General features: G+C 39.3%; 2 protein-coding genes across 6 annotated transcripts; one reads left to right on the top strand and one right to left on the bottom strand.

Annotated features, from left to right (window-relative positions):
• The first annotated feature begins 1,266 nt into the window (after positions 1-1,266).
• LOC111563135 (uncharacterized) lies at positions 1,267-7,587 on the top strand. Its single transcript, XM_023262063.3, has 6 exons — positions 1,267-1,442; positions 2,829-3,089; positions 4,624-5,074; positions 5,167-5,346; positions 5,981-6,166; positions 6,239-7,587. The coding sequence occupies exons 2-6, from the start codon at positions 2,838-2,840 to the stop codon at positions 6,544-6,546; spliced, it is 1,377 nt and encodes a 458-aa protein (XP_023117831.2). The 5' UTR covers positions 1,267-1,442; positions 2,829-2,837; the 3' UTR covers positions 6,547-7,587.
• Positions 7,588-7,649: 62 nt separating this feature from the next.
• Positions 7,650-11,287, bottom strand: LOC111563136 (ints3 and nabp interacting protein). 5 transcript variants are annotated; one of them, XM_055019017.1, is made up of 6 exons: positions 10,971-11,287; positions 9,954-10,050; positions 9,649-9,736; positions 8,771-8,873; positions 8,703-8,734; positions 8,549-8,654 (listed from the first exon to the last, which is right to left on the bottom strand). In XM_055019017.1, the coding sequence occupies exons 1-4, from the start codon at positions 10,993-10,995 to the stop codon at positions 8,775-8,777; spliced, it is 309 nt and encodes a 102-aa protein (XP_054874992.1). In that variant the 5' UTR covers positions 10,996-11,287; the 3' UTR covers positions 8,549-8,654; positions 8,703-8,734; positions 8,771-8,774. The 5 variants fall into 5 exon arrangements, with proteins under 5 accessions (XP_023117832.1, XP_054874991.1, XP_054874992.1 ...); XM_023262064.3 differs by lacking the exons at positions 8,549-8,654; positions 8,703-8,734 and adding an exon at positions 7,650-7,916 and having other exon boundaries at positions 8,822-8,873; XM_055019016.1 differs by lacking the exons at positions 8,549-8,654; positions 8,703-8,734 and adding an exon at positions 8,412-8,500 and having other exon boundaries at positions 8,745-8,873.
• Positions 11,288-12,668: the final 1,381 nt, after the last annotated feature.

The following is a 12,668-nucleotide window of genomic DNA, read 5'->3' as shown; positions in this document are numbered from 1 at the left end:
TTTAAGGTGGAAATTCTCAGCCATGGCATTGACTGTTGCTTATTTTACTCATAATATGTCCTCCAGCATATAAAAAACACCATGTGGCATGCTACCGTGGTTGATTTTCACCAACTGGGGTCTTTAAAACTTACAAGAATCAAGATTTAGAGTTAAATTTAAACCTTCACTGTATATTTACTTCATTACCCAGCATTTTTTTTTTTTTTTGCTCTGTACTGTTTACATAATCATTTTGTTAGAACGGAAGGAATAATTGCATCTGTTTTCTTATTTTATGTGTCTTCCAGTGTATTAATAAACAAAAACAGCAATAAAAAGTACCATATAGACATGCTAACAAGGCCAAAAAGTCGTTTTTTTCCCAGATGGGGGCTTTAAAACCTGTCAGTAATATTTAGATTCATGATTTAAGGCTAAATTGAAACCTGATGTGAGTATTTAGTCTGTTCCCAAACATTTTCTGCTCCTAGAGTCAGGTAGTTTATTTACAGTGTCATTTTGTTTATATGGCTGAAATTGTGAGAAGTGAAAAAACCACCATACGAACATGTTAAAGTAAAAAGGAAAGAAAGAAAGAAAAACAAGCCACATAATTTTCACCAGATGGGTTCTTTAAGCTTTGTTTTCTGCCAGTATGCTTATAAGTAGGATTTAGATTCATGATTTATGGATAAACTGAAACCTGTTATGGATATTTAGTCTTAACTACTCACATTTTTATTGTTGTTTGACTTACAGAATATGTCTTCCACCATATTAAAAAAATACACATAATAAGGGCATGTAGCACTAATAATAATAATAATAAAAACATACATTATATTATATTATATTATATTGTCTTGTATTGTATTGTATGGTATTATATTATATTATATTATATTGTATTGTATTGTATTGTATTGTATTGTATTGTATTGTATTGTATTGTATTGTACTGTACTGTACTGTACTGTACTGTACTGTACTGTACTGTACTGTACTGTACTGTACTATATTATATTATATTATATTATATTATATTATATTATATTATATTATATTATATTATATTATATTATATTATATTATATTATATTATATTATATTATATTATATTATATTATATTATATTATATATTATATTTGGATGCAGTACCGTCTCTGGCCACTAGCCGTCAGTGTTGCAGCGCTCAGCAGCTACAGTTCCTCCTCCTCTCCAGCTGCAGCAGTAAACCCACTTCCACACCGGATCCTGGAGACATTAAACCTTCCAGACAAAGAATGCAGTAATTAAACAAATGCTGGACACGGGATATTATATTTATGATGTCTTGTCAAACACGATTCGCTTCCTAACAAGATTAATTGTAGCTATTTTTGGGTGAATCGGCGGAATTAATGAGGATGTGAAACCTGCTGAGCTGAAAGGTTTTTTAATTTAAAGCAAACAAAAAAAGGTAATTATGGGACATGTTTATGGGCTGCAGGGGATTTGTTCTCGTGTCTATTGAATTAGGGGGTTTACCTGTAGGCAGAAATGAACGAGAGGAAGAGAAATGAAGAACTTTTTTTTTTTTTTGAACAGTTTTTTAAAGAATATTACAGCAGTTTAATGTGTGTTTTCACTGTGAATTAGAAGCAGTTTTCTGTTTAAAGACATAGAATGCAGATGTGCACATGGGCCTTATGCATGAGACTAACCCACAATGACTGAACTAGCAATATTAGATAATTTTCTCCATTAATGTGCTTTCATTATTAAAGAATTAATTAATAAAACTGAATTAAAGGACTCAATTTCAGCAAAAAGCAAGCAGTAATGCAGCTGTAGAAGTTGGAAGGAAGAAGAAAAGTGACTTTTTCAGATGTTTAAATAGAGTAACAGGTCCTCATGCAGGGGCAAAAAGAAAGGGATGAGGGAAAGCTAAACAGACCACAGTTTTCTTTGACTATATATGCAAACCTGCAGGAAAACCATCCCTTTCTTGAATTCAAAATCAGGAATTTAAATATTGGTTACACACTTGTGCACGGGGTTGCACCACTTCTAGTGACCGCAGGAAACAAAACAATGAATAAAGTGACAAAAAACACAAGTGAGACAAAAAGGAAACACAAAACAACAAAAGCGAGAAACAAAACGACAAAAACATAAGACAAACGACACGAAACAAAACAGAAAAGAGACAAAAAATTAGACAAAAACTTTACAGTGACAAAAAAAGGGTCCAATGACAAAAAAAGAGACAAAATATGACAAAATGAGACAAAAAATGGACAAACAAGTGAGACAAAAAACAAAAATTGACAAAAACAATACACAAAACAAATAAAGAAAAAAACAAAATGACAAAAATAAGACAAAAAAACAAGCGAGACAAAAAGGAAACATAAAATGACAAAAACAAGAAACAAAATGAAAAAGACATGAGACAAACAAAGTCAGACAAAAAGAGACAAAAAACAACACAAGACAAAATATTACAAAAATGAGACACAAAACGACAAAAGAGCAATGAACAATGTAATATTTTTACTTTATGATCAAAACAACTTGTCATGTTCTAGAAATGATTTTAAATTTACAGTCTTACAAATTTCAAATCTGCAGTTAATGTCTTCTCTGGAATTTTTACACTTTGAGGGCCGGATTGGATCCTCTGAAGGACAGCTTTTGGCCCACGGGCCGCATGTTGGACACCTACACACTGAATTAGATGTAAAACCATCATGGACATCATCTAAATCTGCCAATGGTGTCATCAACAGAAACAAACAGATACACATTAAATCAGTAAACCTTAATGATATGATTTAACTTTTCGTTTCTCTCTCTCTCTTAGACTTCCATCATGTCCAGCCTGGTCCAGACCACCTCTGATGGTCTCTGTAAACTGGTCCGATGGGCTCACAGCCACGGCACCATCTGCAGCCTCCTCCCCGGCCTGCAGCGCATCACCTGTGGTTCCTATGGCAACGTGCTCACACCAGGTTCCCATGGCGGCGGCGTCACCGTCGCTGTGTGGGGCTGTAGCGCTGGCCACGCCTACCACTGGCCCCTCAGTGACCAGGAGACGTTTGTTGGAGGACGTTCGTCCGGTAAGGTAAAGTACAAATTTAAGGTGTTTTGTTGGTTTGATCTAAAATTTAATAGTGTTTTGATTTGAGTTTCCAAATGTGGAAACTTATGGTGACTATTAAACCATAAAGTCCGTGAGCTTTGGAGTCCGGGGGCAAATACTTATGGTTAGCTAACAAATCCCGCAAACACTTTGTTAGGCAACATGCTGTTGAATTAACCCTCGTGTCGTCCTGCTGGCCAAAATTGATCCGTTTTAAAGTTTGAAAATGTGGAGAAAAAAAAATATTTTCACAGTGAAACTTCTGATGTCCACATTTTCAACATTTTTGGGAAATCTTTGAACATTTTTTGGTGGAAAAAAAGAAGTGTTAAAAATGTTTCTTAAGAACATTCACAAAAAGTCAACCAAAATCCAGCAAATTTCACTGGATTTTGGCTGATTTTTTTCTGAATATTCTTAAAGAAAATATTAGAAGTTTTACTGATATATATGGAATCACTTTAGATATTTTAGAATTTTTTTTTAAAGATTTTTACTCATTTTTGAAAATATTTACAAGAATTTTCTTGCCAAATTTGGGGGATTTTTTTAAAATTAAACTTTTAAGGGCAACTTTTAAGGAATTATTAGAATTTTCTTCCTGAAGGTTTTGCAAATTTTCAGATATTTGGGGATTTTGTTACTGAATTTTTGGATTTTTTTCAGACAAGGAAACAATATTTTTTGGTGCCCATAAATGAAGACAACTGGAGGGTTAAATAACTTGTAGAGATGTCACAATGTGCATCCAAAACCTGAGTAGGCGATGCTGTTGAAGAAAAGTCATGGACGTCTGAGAATATAACGGTTACTAAGATGATTCCAGAAGATTACAGATAGCATCACAGTGCTCATAAATTACCAATCTATATTGGATTTTTGGATTCTGAAGACTGCAAAAGATACACCAGCTGTCTCCTCCACCTCTCATGGCCTCGTTTAAAGGTGCAATATGCAAGATTTGGCATTAATATAGCGGCATACAACTACATGCTATGTAAAGATATAACATTTTCTCTTTGTGTGGCTGCTGTGATCTGAGCTTCTCTGTTCCATGTACTGACAGTCAGTCCAGTGTTGGTATACATTAGTGCTTGAGTCCCTCCCTTTGAAGCTATTGACCTTATTTGTGCCTGTAAACAGACCAATGGTGACGCTAACGTGTGCTAATGGCTGCAGCTGGATAATTTAGTGTTGGCTCTTGTGTAAATAAAAGTGAAAGGAGAAAGGAGCTGTGGCCGACATGCTGTTTGTTTTGATGCTGTTGCTCTACTGACATCCAGTGGTTCTGAAAGGTTTCACGTAGAACCTTGAAGGACACAGAACCTGGCACACCAATTATGATGGATTCTCTCTTGAAATGAACCAAATGAGCATCCCTTTAATGTCCAAACTCAATCATTCACACTGAGCTTCCCCCTGATGTTCCTCTCAGCCTGTTTGGGATCAGAGCACATGGTTTATAGTCGAATTTAACATTCAGTCTGTAACTTTAACTCACTTTCGTACCTCTCAGGTGGCGATGAGAACATCACGTGACATCTCCAGCAGCGAAGCAGCATCAGAGGGGGAGGAGTTCAGCATCTGGCTGTTGGACATCGCTGCATGTGATTCGTCAGCTACAGATGAAGATGGTGACTATGAGCCACGCCCATCCAGGAAAAGAGGCGGGGCACCAGGAGGAGGCGCCACGGGAAAGAAAATCAAGCTGGAAGCAGCATCGGCAGAACATCACGAGACTCTGGATAATGTGGCTAGCATGGGGCTAGCAGAGACAGGCGCTATTAATCTGTCAATAGGACGTCCAACACCAAACACACTCTCATCCTGCCTTCACTCCCAACATGGACAACATCTGGGCTGTAAGAGATCAGAGGTGGAGGTGGAGGTGATGGGTGGAGGCAGCTGCACCACAGGGACCATAGACCAGGCTGAGGGACGCAGCTCCACCACGGAGAAGACAGCAGGTACAGAAAATAGATGTCTGAATGGGGTGTTTGTTGTGGATTCCTGTTGCTTCTCAATGTTATTTGTCATGTTTATTCTTGTGTGTGTGAAGCTGAACTGGGCCACATCGAGCTGGAGAAGCTCCGAGTTCTACTTTTTGCAGAACGCAGCAGAAACCAGCAGATGATGGAGATGATCTCCAGCCTAAAGCAGGAGAAACAGCTGCTGCAGAACGAACTGACCAAAAAAGCTCAACTCATCTGTGACTTCCTGCAGGACAAACTGCGACCAGGTAGGCGGAAAAGCTAAAGTACTGCATGCATCCTTAAAAACTGACAATGCTTTTAAAAAAACTCTATTTTTATGTAGCATATTTAGTGCAAAATTCCAATTCAGAGTAGGTGAATAGAATAAGAAAACAATAAGTGCAAAAAAGTAAGAAGAAAAGCGATGGTAGAAGATACTGATGACAATAGTAGTAAACAGTAATCTAGTATTTACAGATGTCCAGGAGTGCCAGAATCGAAATAAAATAAAAATAATAATAAAAACTCCACCAGCACACAGTTTCTCCTGTCCTCGCTTTGCTGCTTTATATATTTTAAAATATTTTTTTAATTGTATTTGTAAAATCTTCATCTTGTATTTGTGGTATCTTATTTTATTTTTATTTTTATTAAATTTTTAATTTTTTAAAAATTTATCTTAATTTATTTGGATTTTTTTTCTAGACACTACACACTTCAGACACACTGTGACACTTCAAACACTTTTAGTGTTCTTTGTTATTTCCATTTTACTACTAAGCTTTGTGTAATTGTGTATATTCCACCAACCTCTGTTTATTGTTTATTGTACTCTGGCAAAATAATTTCATCCGGGATGAGAAAAGTAGATCTTAACTTATTTTCTATATCTATTTCTAGAGAAGCGTTGGCCTCGTTGCTCCAATCAAATGGAACCAGGAAGTTCACACAAGACTTCCTCTGAAGACGTCGCTGGCTTCGATTCGCCGCCTCTCTTCGACTCGTTCGAGGAGATGGAGCTCCGTCCTCTGGAGCATCACCTGAAGACCAAGAGGAGCCGGGACGGAGAAAACCCTCGAGTCAGGAGTAAGATCACGCTGATAGAAGTGTTGTCCTGTTGGTAGCTGAGTTAATTTACCATCCCTGTTTCCTCTCCAGTGAAGAACGTGGTGGGTGTGATTGCTCGCTACATGGCCGCCCTGCAGGAGTTTAGCCGCAGCGTCTCCATGAAGGTGGCCTTCGACCGGGTCGGCGTCGACCGGAACACCATCTCCCGTACGGCAGCCATCGCTGAGCTCAGCCTGGCGGCTCCGGAGGTCTTTCATTCTCTGGAACCGTGGGACGAGAAGGAGGAGACGCTGGCTCATTACGCCCATCACTGCCGGCAGGCGATGGACGACGACATCAAGGCCAAGATCAAAATGATGAAGGCGAAAGGAGAACTGCTGCCTATCGTGTCAAAGTGACGGTTATTATATTGGACCGACTGAAGCAGAGACTTTCTCCTGTGAAAGAAAACATCCAAACACAAACCATCATGTCAAAGAAAAGCCTGAAGCCACGTGTCACCTAGATGAGTTTTTCCCGCATGTAAACGGAGTGGGCGTGTCCTTGAGGCCAGTAGGTGATCAACTCCTGCTTCCTTCTTCTCCAACTATCCTGCCCCTGATTGGACAAACGCATCGACTTGGGAGATGTCTGCTCCTGGATTTCAAGCCGGACCAACATGGCAGCACTTTCTCTTCTATTACGAAAACAGTTCAGCGTGAGGTGAGAAATAATCTGTGCAGCAGCTGAATCTGTCTTCGTTTTAGTTCACCGACGGCTAGTTTAGATGTTTGAGGAAAGTTTCGTGATGCGTCGGACCTCTGCACGCCACATCAGATTTGCATAAAGTAGACGTCAAGTCTACTTTATGCAAATGAGCTGCGGGGAAACGCACCAGATTGCAGGAAACAGCCGGATCTAGTGGACATGTACCTTTAGATTTCTACAGTCATGTATTTCTGATGTATTCTGGCCGCATATCTGCTACCATGTGTGTAGAAATAGCTCCGTTTGCCTCACAGCTAATCGATTTCCTCTTGTGTGATTGTGAAACATCCGTGTGAAAGTGAGACTCTTGGAGGAACAGTCTCCTGTTTGTTCGTCCTCTGGGACTGTCACCAGAAACACTGCAGCTCAGAATCCAGTACAGTCCTGTTCCAACAGTCTGTGACGATCTCTGAAAACCTGCCATCCCAGTAGAGAGTCTGATCAGTATACAGTCTTTATTCTGTGCTGCTGATCACTGTTTTACAATAAACCATGAAAAACAAGGTGGACAGTGAAGGTAAATAAGTCTTATATTGACTCAAAAAGGAAAAAAATGAACCACCAGTGTGTAGCATTCTTCTATGACATCTTTACCTAAATGATGGGATGTTTTTTCCTTTTAAAATGACCTCTTTTACCCCCTAGAGCCCTCCTGTTATCTTTAGTTTACATTCACATTCTTCTGTGGGTCCGTTCCAATTGCAATTCATGCTTATTGCAAAAATAAAAAAAAGAATGATACAAAAACTAAAAATCAACTGAATGTGGCGCTTTTATTATCCAGAGGTCAATACAAAACAATCAGAAATGTAAAAAAAATCCTGACAGAATGTGCGTTTTATGGAGATGATGGAGATCTTCAGCCTGCAGACGACTTATCAGGATGTTTTAGAACTATTTGGCACCATCTTCCAGCTCTCTGGAAAGCTTCCCCAGAATCAGCAGCCAGCTTGTTAGTCTGGAGAATGTGAAAGCGACAGATTCCCACTCCCCTGAGACGGTTCACGACACGACGAACAGTCTATTAATCACAGGGAGAGACTGAGACTGATGGGCAGCAGAGTTTTCTCACAGCGGGGGAGATCAGGGGGGAGATCAGGGGGAGATCAGGGGGGAGATCAGGGGGAGATCAGGGGGGAGATCAGGGGGGAGATCAGGGGGGAGATCAGGGGGAGATCAGGGGGGAGATCAGGTGGGAGATCAGGGGGGAGATCAGGGGGGAGATCAGGGGGAGATCAGGGGGGAGATCAGGGGGGAGATCAGGGGGGAGATCAGGTGGGAGATCAGGGGGGAGATCAGGGGGAGATCAGGGGGGAGATCAGGGGGGAGATCAGGGGGAGATCAGGGGGAGATCAGGGGGGAGATCAGGGGAGAGATCAGGGGGGAGATCAGGTGGGAGATCAGGTGGGAGATCGGGGGGAGATCGGGGGGAGATCGGGGGGAGATCAGGGGGGAGATCAGGGGGGAGATCAGGGGGAGATCAGGGGGAGATCAGGGGGAGGTCAGGGGGAGATCAGGGGGGAGATCAGGGGGGAGATCAGGGGGGAGATCAGGGGGAGATCAGGGGGGAGATCAGGGGGAGATCAGGGGGGAGATCAGGGGGAGGTCAGGGGGAGATCAGGGGGGAGATCAGGGGGGAGATCAGGGGGGAGATCAGGGGGGAGATCAGGGGGGAGATCAGGGGGGAGATCAGGGGGAGGTCAGGGGGAGGTCAGGGGGAGGTCAGGGGGAGGTCAGGGGGAGATCAGGGGGGAGATCAGTGGGAGATCAGGGGGGAGATCAGGGGGGAGATCAGGTGGGAGATCAGGGGGGAGATCAGGGGGGAGATCAGGGGGGAGATCAGGGGGAGATCAGGGGGGAGATCAGGGGGGGAGAGAGGTCAGGAATCGGGCTCCAGGCGAGGAAGGACGGGGAGGATGAGGTTACCGAAAGATGAGTCCTGAGTGATGAAGAAGCCTGATGAATGTGTGTGAGCGTGCTGCAGGAGGAAACACAGTGGAGGTTTGTGTTACTGAGGAGCTTCTACACAACATTCACCGTTTAATATCATCACTGATGACACATGTTTCGTGTCGTTTGTCTCATTTTTTTGTCATTTTGTGTCTCATTTTCGTAATATTTTGTCTTGTTTTTTTGTTGTTTTTTGTCTTTACTTGTCCAATTGCTGTTGTTTTGGTCATGACTAAATGTTGTGTTCTTTTGTAGACACACTGTGATCTGGAAGTTGTAATGTGTAAACGATAAACTGAGGCTGAACGCTGCTGAAATTGCATTTATTTTTCTTCAGAAACTTCATGTTGTTCATAATGTTTTGTTCATTAAATGTGAACGTTTGAATAACATACTTTATTGCATGAAAAAAAAGTGAATATTTATAGGTTAATATGGTGTAACTGAACTCGTCCGGCCCACTTAAGATCAGACTGGGCTGAATGTGGAACCTGAACTAAGATGAGTTTGACTCCTTGGTTTAAGATGTTGTTCTGTTAATTTAGCTGGAATTTAAACACGTCTCAGGATAGAAGCTTTTGTTTCTGATTTACAAGAAATGTATTGTCTGTATTAGTCAAAAACATGAAAACTCACCAACACTGACTAAAAACCAAACTAAATATTCCATCAACAACATCCTGTATTACTGTGATCTGAATAAGACAAGCTGATCATCAACATGAGACACACAGAGTGTTTCTTATAGTTCTGCATCCTGTTTCTGTGTAAATAGATCTGATGATGGAGGTTTTGAGTGTCACCTGCAGGGCGGCTTTCTGCTGAGCAGCGATGTGTTGCTGCTCTGCGTTGTCCCTGAACTCCTTCAGACTCGGTCTGGACAGCGAGATGCTTCAAGATGAAACAGAGGAGACAACAATAGATGATTATAATGTTAATATGTGGCTGGAAAACTTCCGAGATTTAGCTATAGATTGACCCTTCTGATGATTTCAAACTGAACAATGACTACTGTAAAAAAAAAATTTACACATAACACTCACCCTAATTTAAAGCCATTTTTCAGCTTCGTGTTTAAACTAAAAACGGTTCTCCAAACTCTCCCTACCTGGCTCCAGGTGTGTTCATGGACTGACTCTGCATCAGCCGCCTCCTCTCCTTCTCCAGCTCAGCCAGGATCGCAACCCGGGCTTTGTTTGGAAAGGCTGAATGGAAGAAAAACACAACGAGACGACAAAGAAAAAGATCTGAGGTGAAAGACAGAACGTTATCGAACATTTCCTAAATCAGAGTAACACTTTTTTAAAGGCAGCACACAAATGTGGTTGTTTCATGATGTCCATTCTGTTTATTTATTTCTCTAGGACACAAAGAATGACTAAGATTACACACAAAAATACAAGTATTTGACTGAAATATTTATATTTTTGTAAGGACATTGATCTATTTATGTAAGTAATGTACATCCCTAATGGAAGAAGTTGAACTATGAACACGTTGCGTTCATAGTTTTGTTTGGTGAAACTGGTAAATTAGAAATAAGTAGCGTTCTATGTGACATTATATGACAGAATTTTATAGAATTCCATTTATTCACATACTAGAGGACTAATAATTTAGGCTAGAAAATGATTTTTTAGTGAGAAAATTTAGTATTGAGTGTATAAATGAACAAACTTTTGATGTAGATCATTGTTGTATTGTAATTTCTTTCTTGTGTGACTGATTGTAATGATTTAAGATACTGTATAGATAAAACAAGGCTTAAAATATTTCACGTCACGTGTATAGGAATACAGAATACATTAAAGTTTCCCTTTTTGATCAAATTACAAACCATGAATGCACTTTTACGTGATGTTGAAATTTTTTGAGGTGCAGTAATAATTCACCCGTTCACAACTAGATTTGCTACTGAAATTTGTTTTAAAATACACACAGATAAGACATAACGGAGAACGTTAACAATGATGTGAAATAAGAAGCTTTTGTTTTATTTTAAATGTTATTTTCTCAAAGGGGGCCAGGAGGCGTTCAGGGCATCCGGAGATTGTAGCTGCGCCCCTGGAAATAAACACAAAGAACTTCAAAATTAACATTATTACACCTGAAACTTCACATTTACCTTGTCCTGGAGGATTAGCAGCCATGTCAGTGAAGGCAGCAGGAGGAAGGTGAAACCAACAAACAACAGAACCGATAAAATTAACGGTCAATTATCGGTTTCTATCCTTGAGCTAACGTTACAACACCGATGGATGAGGACAGACAGGAGCCTTCCTCAATAGTAAATGTAAGGTAAAGTTGAACAGAGTTAATTACACTCTGTTTGCAAACGGACACCTCTGAAACGGAAGCAGAAAGTTTCAAATAACGATAAAACTCTCGGTTGTCTGAACGCGTTTCGTCGCTTTTTGCTTCCAGAAACCGGTCCGTCAGTGAGAGAGGAGGAAAGAGTAAGAGGTGTCACTCTGCTCCTGTTTCAGGTGATCCAAAGCCGCTAAAAGAAATCTAACATCATCTTTATCCCACCATCTGCAAATTCATGTCATTTTGAACAAACTTTAAGTCATTTTGGACAATTTCAATTTCAATACTTTTGGGCAAATTTTAATAATTTAAATAATTTTGAATGCAGGCATTTTCATTTTCTTACCAGTTTTTGGTAATCTTTGACTAATTTTCAATAAGTTTGGGTAAGTGTCATTTTGCACAAACTGGTTAATTTAAAATTAATTTTTCAATAGTTTTGGACGTGTTTTTGTCATTTTAGACAATATTTGAGATCATGTTTCCAGCCTCTACAGACTTTTTCTCTCTGCTCTGCTCATCATGGTCATTTCTGGAGATATTTATGTGATTTTTGAACAGGTTTTAGGTCATTTGGGGTAATTTTTCTAATAACTTTTATCCAAAGCCAGCCCTCCAGAGGGTCCAATCCAGCCCTCAAAGTGTAAAAATTGCAGAGAAGACATTAACTGCAGATTATAAATTAGTAAAACTATAAATTTAAAATAATTTCTAGACCATGACAAGTTGTTTTGATCATAAAGTGAAATACTAGATTGCTCATTGTTCTTTTGTGTCTCATTTTTGTAATACTTTGTCTTGTTTTTGTCTTTTTTTCGTTTGGTTTTTCCCCATTTGTCTCATGTTTTTGTTGCTTTGTGTTTACTTTTTCTCGCTTGTGTTGTCTGTTTATTTTTTTGTCTTTTTTTCTCGCTTTTGTCATTTTTTGTCTCGTTCATGCCATTTATGTAATTTTTTGTCTCATTTTTGTCCTTTGTCTCATTTTTTGTTGCTTTGTAGCTTTTTTGACTAATTTTTTGTGTCTTTTTTGTTTTGTTTAGTATCGTTTTTGCCCAATTTTTTTCCATTTTGTTTCTCGCTTTTGTCATTTTGTGTCTCGTTTTTGTAATTTTTTGTCTAATTTTTTTGTCGCTTTGTAACTTTTTTGTCAATTTTTTTGTCTCGTTTTTGTTTTGTTTCGTGTCGATTGTCTCATTTTCTGTCATTTTGTCTAATTTTTCTCATTTTTTGTCTTATTTTTTGCCTTTTATTGTCTCATAAAGTAAAATCCTATATCGTTCAGTTCCAGATAGCTGTGACCAAATGTTGTGTTCCTTTGTAGACACTCTGTGATATTGAAGTTGTAATGTGGAAATGATAAACTGAGGAATAATATTGCTGAAATTTAACTTATTTTTCTGAAGAAATTTCAGTTTGTTCATAATATTGTCTAAAAAGATAATTCCCTAAATGTGAACGTTTTCATAATGTATTTTTTGCACTAAAACAAAGGAATAATGTGGAGTTGTGGTTA

The sequence above is a fragment of the Amphiprion ocellaris genome, chromosome 17, assembly GCF_022539595.1.
Source record: "Amphiprion ocellaris isolate individual 3 ecotype Okinawa chromosome 17, ASM2253959v1, whole genome shotgun sequence".
NCBI lineage: Eukaryota > Metazoa > Chordata > Actinopteri > Pomacentridae > Amphiprion > Amphiprion ocellaris.
The sequence above is the reverse complement of the archived record's forward strand: the minus strand, read 5'-3'. Positions and strand labels throughout refer to the sequence as shown.